The sequence below is a fragment of the Typha angustifolia genome, chromosome 2 (genome assembly GCF_048772165.1).
Source record: "Typha angustifolia cultivar Huaian chromosome 2, ASM4877216v1, whole genome shotgun sequence".
NCBI lineage: Eukaryota > Viridiplantae > Streptophyta > Magnoliopsida > Poales > Typhaceae > Typha > Typha angustifolia.
Genome location: NC_133240.1, coordinates 8,435,805 through 8,449,010, shown reverse-complemented (window position 1 = coordinate 8,449,010; position 13,206 = coordinate 8,435,805). Strand labels below are relative to the sequence as shown.

General features: G+C 38.4%; 1 protein-coding gene across 7 annotated transcripts in view; it reads left to right on the top strand.

Moving 5' to 3' along the window:
- Positions 1-414: 414 nt before the first annotated feature.
- The window catches only part of LOC140769248 (ENHANCER OF AG-4 protein 2), a 15,884-nt gene continuing 3,092 nt past the window's right edge, over positions 415-13,206 (top strand). For 4 of the 7 annotated variants that reach the window (XM_073109917.1, XM_073109931.1, XM_073109924.1 and 1 more), the window contains exons 1-12: positions 415-851; positions 1,393-1,469; positions 2,916-4,733; positions 4,838-5,354; positions 5,963-6,071; positions 6,432-6,544; positions 6,615-6,802; positions 8,490-9,072; positions 9,151-9,670; positions 9,764-9,856; positions 9,940-10,037; positions 10,174-10,368. In XM_073109917.1, coding sequence (XP_072966018.1) covers positions 741-851; positions 1,393-1,469; positions 2,916-4,733; positions 4,838-5,354; positions 5,963-6,071; positions 6,432-6,544; positions 6,615-6,802; positions 8,490-9,072; positions 9,151-9,670; positions 9,764-9,856; positions 9,940-10,010 — 4,200 coding nt within the window. In that variant the 5' untranslated portion in view covers positions 415-740 and the 3' untranslated portion in view covers positions 10,011-10,037; positions 10,174-10,368. Of the gene's footprint in view, positions 852-1,392; positions 1,470-2,915; positions 4,734-4,837; positions 5,355-5,962; positions 6,072-6,431; positions 6,545-6,614; positions 6,803-8,489; positions 9,073-9,150; positions 9,671-9,763; positions 9,857-9,939; positions 10,038-10,173; positions 10,369-12,833; positions 13,123-13,206 lie in introns of those variants that run through there. The other 3 variants (XM_073109937.1, XM_073109944.1, XM_073109952.1) reach the window with 3 other exon arrangements.

Sequence of the window (13,206 nt, the reverse complement as noted above, 5' to 3'; positions counted from 1 at the left end):
AACAAATGAGCTCTCTTCTCCAAATAGAAGAGAATTTTAACAATTTATATTTGGGAGAAATTAGAATTTGCAACCCATCATTATAGACATTAATTATATAATTATACCTTTACGATTATCCATCTCAGTGGTCCAATAATTACAGAAATATACCGGTATGCCCTCTTCTTTACTTGACACGTGTCTTAGCCCTACGTGTATCTCACCTTTGTCAAACTGTGTATGTACTAAGTAGAAAAATACAAAATAAGCTACCATCGGTTCCTGATCAGGATCAAACGGCTGAGAAGTCCTAAATCAATAATCCTAATCATACACACAATTATACCCGTCTGATCCATATCCGACGGTCGGCACTTGTCGGTAATCGCGCTCTAAAAGGAACGTCCGCCACAGCAAAACTCTCTCTCTCTCTCTCTCTCTCTCTCTCTCTCTCTCTCTCTCTCCAATTCGATCGCCATTGGGGAAGCTCATCTCATCTCTCTTCTCCACTCCTTCTATAGATATTAATCCATTCTCTATCCCATCTCCCCTGTCGGATGCTGCGATCCTACCGGCTTCCGCCCTGCCCCAGCCGTCCGATCCCGCCGCTGCAGCTCTTCGGCGTCGCCGCTAGGGCTTGATAGCCGTGCTTGCGTTGCTCGAGGCTTTCTAGGGTTTATTTCCGGATTCTCTCGTCTCTCCTCTTGGCTTTAGTTTCCTCGGGGAGGGGCTGTGATTAGGGTTTTGGAGCCCTTTCCATGGCTCCCGGGAGAAGGAGAGGCGCGAATCGGAGCAAGGAGAAGGGCCACTTGCGTCTCGGAGACTTGGTCTTGGCCAAGGTCAAGGGTTTCCCGGCGTGGCCGGCGAAGGTAGGGTCCATTTTCTCGTTCTGTGTGGTTTGGTTTGTGGCCTTCTGGTCCTGAGATGGGATTTAGGTTCTTGCTAGGGTTTCCCATCTTTTGGTTCCGTTTGCCCCAGTTGGATTTCGTTTTTCTTGATTGGATTCAATAGAAGGAGTAACCCTGGGTTTTGGAGTTTGGTTCTCGCGGATTCATCTAGCGGTTTGCTTGTTAATTCATAGATTGGAAATCTTGAACGACGCCAGTTTGTTTACATTTTGTTTTCAGTGTGCTCACTTTATTCTGTTGTGAATATCTTTCTCGGAGTACGTTTATAGGGTTCATAAGTTCACTTTTCACTTTGGTACTGCTTAAAGTATCTCACTTCTAATTTGTACCAGAGATTAGATGAAAGGGTATGATGATTTTTTTTTTTTTTCTGATTCTTTGGAATTTTTGCCATCTTTGAACAAGGTACCTTTATTTACTTGTTGTTTGCATCATTTCCCTTTTTAACACATTTATACAAATTTATCATGCTTATTTTAATGGGCACCTTTTGGTTCTTCAGATAAGCAGGCCTGAAGACTGGGACAGGTCACCTGATCAAAGAAAATATTTTGTTCAGTTCTTTGGGACTAATGAGATGTAAGTGTCGCCTACATTTCCGTCTACAGGTGCTACATTTTGTACTCTTGAAACCATGGTTTTTGTGGTATTGTTTTCCCAAATTTTCAATTCATACTTTTGTTGATCTCAATGCATGCTTGCTTTCAATCTTGGTAGTTTTGGTTGTGATTGAACATCAAATATGGTGAATATCTGATAGTAGCTAAGTCCATCTACTCATTCCATTACTACTGAATGCACCTGTAATTGTCTGTGATCAGTACATGTAACTTATTTCCCCCTTTTAATTGCTTTATGCCATGAATTTCTGCAATTATCTTCTTTCTTTTTGAGACTCTTTTGGACAATTAAATATGGCTGTTGCGATAAGTCCTTATAAATGAATTAGGAAAGATGTGTTAGCAAAAGCTTATACTTTTGAAATGTTATGGTAAGCTATCTTGAACTGGTGTGTGTCTTGAAACATAATAAATAATTAAATATTATGAGGACTACTAAATTAAGAACATTATAGGTTTGTTGTTTTACTTGCCTGTTTGATATTTAGAAGGTATCCATTCTCTGTGTTCACATCAAAATTAACTTTTTGAGTATACAATAGCAAAATCTAGACAGATGCAATGCAAATGATGTCTTTGTGCATGAATATGGCATTCAGTTTTGAAGATGGTGAATCCTTCATCTTATAATACTGTGAATACATCCTCAAAGATGTACTCTTGACTTGCATGTGGTCAAGCACTTACCAGTGGGAAAACTAAAGTTGTTGATAGCAAGTTTAAATAATGAAGCAGAAGAGCTGGAAGACTAGTTTTAGCTTAAGAAATCTTAGTCGCTAGTTTTAGCTTAATAAAGCTTAGTCACCATCAATTTCTTTGGTTAGAATATCAATTAGGTAGAGTTTCCTTTCTGTGATGAACAAGTTATTAGTTTAATTATCATATTGAGTGGGTTGACCCGGGAAGAGATCCGGACGAACCTTCCAACAAGCAAAATAAAGCATAGGCCGAGATCGAGCGCCAGGGTCAAAGCTAGGAGCCGACGGAGGCTTAAATATATCTGGCCGATATGATTTCCTTCAATTCTTTCCTGAGCTCAACCAAAAATAGAGGGGCCATTAGCCAATGTTGGGGCTTTGGGTCCAGGCTCAAACGAATCTTAATGGAAAAATCATCTATTTGAAGCATTTAAGGAAATTTGATTTTATTTTCTCATTCCTTTCATTAGTATCTCGGCTATTTACTTAGGTTATTTGGTCCACAGGATTACTTTTATCTACCCAGGTTATTGCCTGTTATTGTGTTTCTGTTAGAGTTCCATCGTACCATGAAAATCCTTGATGAATGTGCTTCTGAAAGTTCACTTGCATGATAACATGATAATTCTTTAATCTGTTTCTAGTATCCAGGGAGTCTTATTTCATTTAGCTCCATGCTGATCCCCTTTATTACTGTCCTTCCACAGTGCTTTTGTTGCTCCAGCTGATATTCAAGTATTTACAGATGAATCAAAGGGTAAGTTGCAAGCTAAATGCCAGGGTAAGACTGTAAAATATTTTGCCCGTGCTGTGGAGGAGATTTGCGAGGCGTTTGATGGTTTGGAGAAGAAAAAACCAGCTGATTGTAAGGCGAAGATTGACAATACTAGCACTGAATTTGTGTCTTCTCCAATTGATGGCGAAGAAAGCAAAAGTCTTGCAGAGCATTTTGAAAAGTCAGGTTCAGAAGGTCAGGATGGAAAAGTTGAACAAAACGGAAGTGATAATTCTGATAATGAGTTGCTAGGTCAGGAGCGCGCAAGGAGTCGCAAGGGGACTCGATCCTCTGATAAAAAACCCAGTTGTGTAGCTGGAGCAGAAGGTGAGGAACAAAAGGTTGTTGGAAAAGGTTGCCAGACAAGTGAGGTGGTTACTGAATCCAAAAGAGATAAAGTGAGTTCTTCAAATGTGCAAAAACATCATGAAATAAGAAAGCAGAAAAAAGATTCAGATGGAAAGGAAAGCAAACATGGAAGAGCTGAAGATAAAGTTGTTGCCTCGCTTGATGGTGCTACAGAATTATCTGATACTGATTTGAAGAGGAAAAATGGTTTAAAGAGTCCAAAATCCATAAAGAAGCAATCAGATGGAAAAGATATTCTAAGAAGAGATATTAGCAAGGAAAAAATGGAGAATCTTAAAAAACATGCAAATGAAGGATCATTATCTTCTGCTGGTTATACGAAGAAGAAATCTCAGCTTGGAATCAGAAAGAACAGAGTGGATGATACTGAAGATTCCAGGCCAATTAAAAGATCAAAGCATGTGGAAGAGGGAGAACGTGCAACTAAGAGCTCTGTTCTTTCCACAGCTGAAAGTAAAGAAGCTTATGCCATGAAAAAGAAAAAATCTGTAATCTCTACCAAAGATAGAGGTCATTTGATCTCTAAGGCTGGAATCGATGAGCGGAATCATGGGTTGGGTAGTGAGGCTATGTCTCCCCTAGCAAAGCAACAAGTAAAGGTAGTAGAAGCAGCATCAAATACTCCAACTAGGAGAGCTACTGATGCAACTGAGAAGGTCTCTTCTGCTGCAAAGAAGGGGCCACATACTGTGAAGAAGTCCTCTTCTAACCATGTATTTGTCAGAAGAAGAGCATGTTTATTCGATGATGATGAGGAGGAGGAAGAGCAGAGAACACCAGTTCATAAAGAAGCCACAGCGAAGTTGATCTCAATGCATTTGAACATATCAAGTCCTGTTGAGAAACTTCAAACACAGTCAGAGAGCTATGGGGCTTCTCCATCTAATGTTAATAACTCAATGATCAAAACTTCAGGTTTGACAAGATATGATGAATCTTGCAGCATTAGGACGACACCCATTAAAGTTGCACATGATTCCTTGCCTCCCAGTCCTGGCAAACCGGAGAGAAGAAAGGAAAAATCTGTTGAGAGAAGAACGACCATTGTGTCACCCAATTCCTCTGTCGGATTAGGTGATACAGCACAGTTGACAGACCATATATCCATTAAGCCTCAGTCAAAAACATTGTCCTCCACCTCAGTAAAGAAAACACAAGCTAGTTCTTCCAAGGTCGTCGGCCAGAGTTTAGAGAGCTCAACCCATTCCCATAATCAGGATAATTCAGAATGGAATAGTTCATTGTCTAGATCAGAGAAGCTGAAGGTTAATGCTAAGTCCAACATGCGGACAAGTGCAGTAGATGAAAATAGATCAAATGTTAACTTTTCTGCTGAGCGCAATATGGAGAGGGATTCCTTAGCAGGGGAACGGTATTTCGAGTAGTGGCTTCTTTCTAAATATACAGATTTATGCTATAATACCAATAAGTAGTCTGCTCACAATCAATTGTAACTCTTTTTTTTTTTTTCCTCTTTCATTGTAGATTCGATGTTGTGAAAGAAATAAATGCAGCAAGTATCCAAGCTGATTCTAAATTCTCAGATTCCAAGTCAATGAAGCATCTTATTGCAGCTGCTCTGGCAAAAAGGAGACAGACACACCCCCATTGCCCACCACATGAAAATGTTATTCCTACTTCACTCCCCTCATCACATGTGATGCATGGTAGGAGCCCAAGTCCCATTTCATCTGTTCGTGTTGCATCGGAAAATTCTTCCCTGAAGGACACAAGAGGAATCAATGTTTCATCACCTTTTGATTCTCCATCTGAACCTGTTCGACAAGTTGCATTGAGGAATCAGACGGAACTTGAAGAATATGAGCAAGGGACAAGTCCTGCATTTCGGGCAGCAGAAGGGTCATTGAGTGGTGGTACTGAGGCTGCTGTTGCACGAGATGCCTTGGAAGGAATGATAGAGACTTTGTCAAGGACAAAAGAAAGTATTGGACGTGCAACCCGTCTTGCTATTGAGTGTGCCAAATATGGCATTGCTAGTGAGGTGAGCTACACACTCTTGCTGCCTCTCTCTCTCTCTCATGATTATTTTCTATCCATCTATTGTGTGTGGATGTGTGCTTACACCTTGTGTCCATGCATTTGTGACAAATGTGCATGTGAATGACCATTCACATCTTCAATCTTTATGTGTATGTCACATCATAAATCTCCGACTCATGTTGTGACATTACTTATACCAGGGGTGATTCATTTATTTTATCACATCTTCCAATTTCATACTATATTGTCTGATTGAAATACTTGGACTAGGATCTCCACTTTTCAGTTAAGTTTTTGAACTTATCTTACTGGTCTGTATTTGCTTCACTTGGTAGTTGCTTATAGGTTCGTAGGGCTAGCTCTTCTTCCAGAGGATACATTTAAGTATGAACCAATGTCATTTCGTAATATTTTGAATTTGAAATCGTAACCAATGTCACCATGGTACTGCATTTCATAATATAAATGTTTATGTTCATTTTGTAGAATACTTGTTTCACATCCAAATGTCTCATGTTCTTATTTACGGCCAAGTGATAAATTTTTTACCACTGAACAATTTATCAGCGAGAAAAATATTTCAATTTCTTTGTACATTGTTATGTGCAGATCGTAGAACTTCTTATTCGGAAATTGGAAGGTGAATCCAGCTTTCATCGGAGAATCGACCTCTTTTTCCTTGTGGACTCTATAACTCAGTGCTCTCATACTCAAAAAGGTGGGAATATTCATGGAATAACCACTGTGGATTCCATGAAATAGCATTATGTATTCTCTTGATTTCCGGATAAACTTACTTAAATTGCAAGCATGCCTACTCTCCGTTGTTTCTTTTTATGCATTACCTTATAATGAGGCACAGAACTCTTTTAAGGATAAATCAATCTCTAATTATAGGTTAATTTAGAGAGAATCCCTCCATGAGAAATGCTCTTTGTTAAGCATTATGATACACTATTGATCTTGTCACTTTTTTAAGGAATACATTAGTGTTATAGTATATCACATGCCTGGTCTTTCCAGGCCCATATGGTTGTTGCATTCTCAATTCTTTTGTGATATTTTGTAATACATTCAGGGATTGCTGGGGCTTCGTACATTCCCACTGTGCAAGCAGCATTACCACGTCTGTTGGCTGCTGCTGCTCCACAGGAAGTTGGTGCTCGTGAGAACCGTCGCCAGTGTCTTAAGGTAATTGTAGTACTCTTTTTTTTGCTCACTGAGAGTTTTGATCATTAAGACGATTTATTGTTCCTGTTAGGTTCTAAGATTGTGGCTGGAGAGGAAAATTCTGCCTGAATCACTTCTTCGTCGGTACATGGATGACATTGATGTTCCAACTGATGATACTAATGCTGGATTTTCTATGAAACGTCCTTCTCGAGCTGAGCGTTCTGTGGATGATCCAATTAGGGAAATGGAAGGCATGCTTGTTGATGAATATGGAAGGTAGTGTATTGTACTATTATCCCCTTTCTTATCACTCTAAACTATCCAATAATAGTAGTTTGTGATTTATCACACATCTTTTGAATTTATGTTTGTTATTTGCAAGTTGCAACATTCTTTTAGGGCTTGTTTGATTTGAGGTTAAGCCCCAAACTTAATTAGTTGGTCTTATTTTTTAGTTTTAATTTTTTTAAGAGTGAACTTGATTAGATATAAAAAAGATAAAAAGATATTTGGTTACTGAACTAGGTTAAGGGTCTTGAATTCATTCAGGGATCCTCTATGAAGTCAAACCAAACGAGCCCATAATGGTTGGATTTTGAATGCATTTATGATGTTTTTTGTTTGTCATCATGATAAATTTTATTTGGAAACATGCTGTGCTAAGGGTTTGGGTCTAGTGGAATTGGATATATATCTTAATGACATGAGTCCCTGCATAAGTAAGCTACAGTTACCAATTTAGTACTTTGTGTAATGTGTGGAAGATTATGGTATCTGGAGAGTAGGATATAATGTATATAATGCCAGCTTTAATTTTATCAACTTAATAGCAGGTAAATCTTAAGATGCCACTCGTAGTCCTTTTATAGTGGAGAGCATGTCTTCTTTATCTATTCCTTTCTCTAGCTCTCTCTGCTCTCCTTTCTCTAGCCGTCTGCATTTTCATGAACTATATATATGTAATATGCCTATGACTTTATCCAGACCTCTGCTTGCTCATGAACTTTATATGTATATGTCTATTTCTTTCTAACTCTTTGGAATTTTGCATGCTTCTGAACTATATGGGAATAATCATGTTTCTGCTGTTTGTGGTTAGCTTCATGAAGTTCCACTCGCCAGTTAGTCTTTGTTACGCACTAATTACTGGATCATTTTCCACTTCATCTCTACTTTTAGCAAAACCCACACATTCCACTTAATTCTCCTCCTTTTAGACCCTTGGGCAGAAACATGAGGACCAACCGCTAGATTGCAACTCTTGAGTGTATGCGATCATTAAAAGGGCTCCCTTTATGCATGATGTTCCACCCTATTACTGGCCATTTCCATGGCTCAAACGCATGAGGACACCATCAATAAGCTAACTTAATTAAAAGTATTCCTCATTTCACGACACTACTTTTCCTCCTGTCAGCTTTTTTTTCGTTGTTTTAGTGTTCTGTTTGATACCAAATTTATAAGGGGCTAATAGTGACATAGATACAGGAGGAAAGGCTGGGATTCTACCTTGTATATCTGATCTCGACCATTGGATAATGACCTAGCTGAAAGGGAAGATGTATTTTCTTAAGCCTTTTTCTCTAATAGTGCCATCTTTCATTCCTTGTCAGGTGTACTGTACAGCTAAGGGCATTTCCCTTCTCTTTTAAGACAATTTTATTATTGCATCTGTTCATTCCTTCGTTTCTTTTTTCAACCTTTATCCGTCTATCATTTTCAGCATATAGTTGCCTTTCTTTTCCTTCCTTTGATGTGCTCTTGCTTTACCTGTAGTTTAATGCTTTCCAAGCCTGGGACATGATTGGAAACCAGTTTTCCTAATACCACTATTTTCACATATATTTTATTCAGTATGCTTATTTGTTAGCCTTTTGATTCAACATTCTTTATAATGTTAGTTTGACGATGCTGATGTATGTCTGAATTTTAACTTATATTTGCTTCTATTCTTGTTTTTCAGCAATGCAACTTTTCAGCTCTCAGGCTTCTTATCATCACATGTTTTTGATGATGAGGAAGATCTTCCAAGCTCTGTATGTAAAGTGACTGGCAATTTACTGCCAGTTGAAGGTGTCAGTTCAGAAGATCAAGATGCTTGTCTCCTAACTCCAGGAGACAGGCGTCATCACGTATTGGAGGATGTAGATGGGGAACTTGAGATGGAAGACGTTTCGTCATTATCTAAAGATGAGAAGGGCATCTCGGGAGAAAGATATATCAAAGTTGATTTTCAGCCTCATAATTCTAGCAATACTTTGCAGCACATACTGACTGATCAAATAGAGCTTCCCCCTCTACCAGAGGGCCCTCCTCCACTTCCATTAGATTCTCCTCCACCACCTCCACCCTTGCCTGCTTCACCACCACCACCTCCTCCTCCTCCACCACCACCATTATCCCCTTCACCACCACCTCCACCTCCACCTCCACTGTCCGCACCACCACCTCTGCCATCTCTTCCACCACCTCAATCTACAATGCCTTCATCTATACCATCTTCTGGATATCACTCTTCTGTACAAGAATATTGTGCGACTCCAGATGTAAGACATTATCTTTCTCCCTAATTCTTTTTGTCCTTTTAATATGATATCTGCTGACCTGTTCTCCTATGTATACAGGTTAATCAAGTAGCCCAAATGACTGGAAATGCTGCAAATCAGTGCCTTGATAATTCTACTTTGAACAGTGAAACAGTTCTACAGAAGCCTACCAACTTCATGGCTAGTGGATTATGCAACATGCAGACTAGCTTTACTTCAAGGCCATATGAATATGGACATACTGATGTACATTTAACACCCCAATCATCTAATCATCAATTTCAACATAGTAGTGTCCCCTTCCACCAAGGACCCTTCCTTGCCCCCCCTCCTTCACAAACTACACCTGTTCAATCCCATCCTTCTGCACAGGCACCATCAAGCCATTTCTCACATGTGAATCCCATGAGCCAACAGATTGTACAGCAGCCATATAATCCTTATGCTTTGCAGCCTTTATCTAATAGTCATAGGCAGTACATTTCTGATGAACAATGGAGGGTTGTATCCACTGATTTCAGTCCAGATAATCAGCACAAAGCTTGGGTTGCAGGAGGGAGAGTGCCTTCTTGCACAGGAGCCCCATTTAGGCAGGAAGGTATGTTTACCCAATGTTCTTAGTGGATGATCACCATTTGTCCATGAGAACATAACAATGCAGTAGTGAATATGCTTGACATTCTTTCTGCAGGATTTTTGAGGTCTAATATGGAAAGACCATCTTCACATATGACTTATCAGCTTCCTTTGCATAATTCTATGCCCTCTGGAGCATCAATTCCAGGTTGCTTTTGAAACTGATACGGTCTGATTTTTTCTGTTATTGCTTAATTTGTAATTCCTTCTCCTTTTTCGGTATTCTGGCAGGCCATATTCTTCCCCAAATGTTACCTGGCAGACCTGACATTTCTTCTCTCAATTGTTGGCGGCCCACTTGATTGAGTTTGATAAATCCATTGTTTATGGTACTCTTGTTATTCTTTCTGTTATTATTATCTTTATTTTTCAGAAGATAATGTCGGCATTTGCCTACTTCAATTCTGAAAGCATTTCTTTAATTCCTTTCAAAGTGATGGTTTACAAGATCTATTTCTCATACAGATTTGTCATATTATGTCCCAATGCTGGAAATGAGCAACTTGGATGCATGGACGTCCTCATGTTTCTCTTTTTGACAAAGAAGTTGGCAAATGTCATTAAATATGGTGATGATATAGCGTTTTGACAGGATACTGTACATTGTAAATTTGTCTTGACAAATGACAACTACATCCGGCAGAAGAACCGCTGCTATATGTAAGCTTATGTTTTTCATACTTTAGAAGAAACATGTTTCTGACTCAATTTTTGAGTTGAATAAAATTTTATCGCTCTTGGATTACTTTGTTTATTATTAAAGGAAATCTTTTTTAAGTGTTGTCCTGAGAATTTACACAGCAACAATTTAGCATTTAGATTTCCGGAGGGTGAAGTAGTTTTTACATGTATTATTTATATGTAGAGATGTGAGGTAGAATAGTTGTCTGAGTAGATATCATGAATGACGAGGATCTTTGTGCCACCTGGCTGTGTGCGAGTGACCACTATATTAGACCTGCAGTGTCAGGTTATGAATTGTACCCTATTGCTTTCCTTATTGCCTGAAGTTTGTTATAATCAGGTTCATGTTATTCACGAGTTGCCTGTCATCTTGGTTAGCTCCAATAGTTCCACTAGATTTCAGTCTTCTCGTGGGATCTACTAATTTTTAGTAAGGCAAGCATTAAATGAAAAAGATTATTAATGGAACATAGGTTCTTCATTTGTACTTATATTGTCCTCATTCTAATTAATAGTCAGTTTATGGTTTGTCTTCTTGAATACTACCAAAATATTATTCGGTAATCCTCAAGAAGTTGTCATTTGCACAAATGTAATTTGTAAAGAAGGCAAACTCAATTTGGTACCTGATCAAATTGTGTCAATGAGACACTTCCTTCTTTCAACTGATTAACTACTGCACACTTAGAGGCATGCTGTCCTTTTCATTGCTGTGACCAGAATGAAATTTGGGGGAAACTAAATGGAGGTCTGATTTGGTTGATGTTGAAGAATCAATGGTTGTGGTTAGGAGTGAAATGCCACTTGAATTCAGACCTAGCTGCTTTGCCCCAAAATGAGTTGAGGTGTAGCAGCTGATTGGACATCTAGGGGTAAACCACTGTTCTGATGCGGGCCAAGAGAGTGGAACCAAATTTAGGCAAATCTTAATACTAGATACATCCTTAAAATAATAGGGGTCAAGGTCGGTCAATGAGATAGTGAGGAATGTGCTTCATCGTCAATAGAGAAATATCCTGTGTCACCAGCTGAGCCCCTAAATGATCGCTCACTGATTAATAGGCGAGAGCATGGATTAAATAGGATGAGTTGCAACAATGGTTAAGGAGCTTAACATAGCTAAATTAAGAAACACATGAGCATGCGATGACGATGTTGCTATGTTAGGATAGAGATTGTTGTCGAAGCTTCAAAGACTTGCTATTAATTTTGAGACCTTTGCATGGAAGATTACTAAACAATTAATGAAGTTTAGGACAGGTTGAGTGATGTTAATTGCAATTTTAACCTAGGTAAAAGAATTCCTGAGAACAAGATAGTCAGAAAAATTCTCAAGTGAGAAAAACAAGGATGTAGACTTGCTTAGGGTTGAATAGTTGGTGGGGAACTTGCAAACTTTATCTGGTTCTCAACTTCAAAAGTTCAAAGGCATTGCCTTGATGACTATTAAGCGTGAGGAAGAGGAGATTGATAAGGAATGTGAGTTTGACCCAGAAATGATGGACTTTGTTAAAAAAAAATTCAATTTTTTGTACAAAGTTCAAAAGCTGCCAAGGACAACAAGCTGAAGGCAAAATCAAGTACTTGTGAACCCTCTATAGTCCCTCTTTATAAAGGCTCAAAGCCTAGAATAAAATATCAAGAGGGAATTATCAAATGCTATAAATGTTAAGGGTATGATCACATTGCTCAAAAAGTGTCCTAATTGCAAGAAAAATACTTTTAAGTCCATAACCTATGTTCCACTTGGTTTCTATACATATGACCAGAGGTTAGGAAAAGAAAAGCAAGAGCTAGATGATGGTATGCAATATCACTTAACCATATTCCTGTTATTGGATCTAATCCTCCATGAAAGCCTGGATTTCTTTTCGAGGATAGCTACCTTCTGTACCCATCTTCTACATTTGGAGAATTGTCATGCTATTGCGTAGAAGTTGTTTGCAGCCTGTTTTGCTACCATGTATGAATTGGTTTGTTTAGTATACACCCAGAATATATTGGAAGGATGCAAGATTGATTCAAGTGAGACACCTAGCTGATGTGAAAGTCATTAAATTGGTAGTTTCCTTTCTCACAAGACTAGTAGTTGATCCTAGTACTGATATGTTGTTGTAAGTGTATTTTCTTTGAGTTCTGTCTTAAATTAACTGGGTTTACCACTTGTCAACAGGTAAAACACATGATTCGTGTCCTGTCTGCAAAGTGGTGTTTAATCAAACATCTGATGTATACCATTTCAAAATATATGATCAACTTGCTTTTAATCAGTAAAATGTTTGCTTCACATGTGGCTATTATTTATCAAGTATCTTCTGGTTCTGATACCGAACTTAGATTTTTAAGAACAAACAAAATCTTTTGTCAGCATCTTGTTTTTCAAGTTTCTTTTGCTTCTGATACTACAGTTCACAAAAATTTGAGGATTGCGTATGTTTCAGTTTTTAGGTCTTGCATGAAGATATTCCCACCCAAATCTCAAATTTGGGGTATCGTCACATTAGCAATCATCTTCAGCTTGCTTGGCTCAGTAGTCATGGAGAAAAGCAGAATGCTTTTGGAAGCAGGCTGCACTATATTTGAGATCAATTATTCATATAATAGACTAATAAATCATTTGTATTCAGGATCTGTGTATATGCACACACAAGTTTATGTACCTGTGAATGTGTCTGGAAGTATATTTGTTACCTTGGTTTGATTTTCACATACTCCAGAGATGTAGGAATATTTTGATTTGATTTGGTATTGTTATGCTCTTGATTTTTAGTGATGTTTCTTACCTTGTTTGCTTTACTTTGATAACAAAAAGTG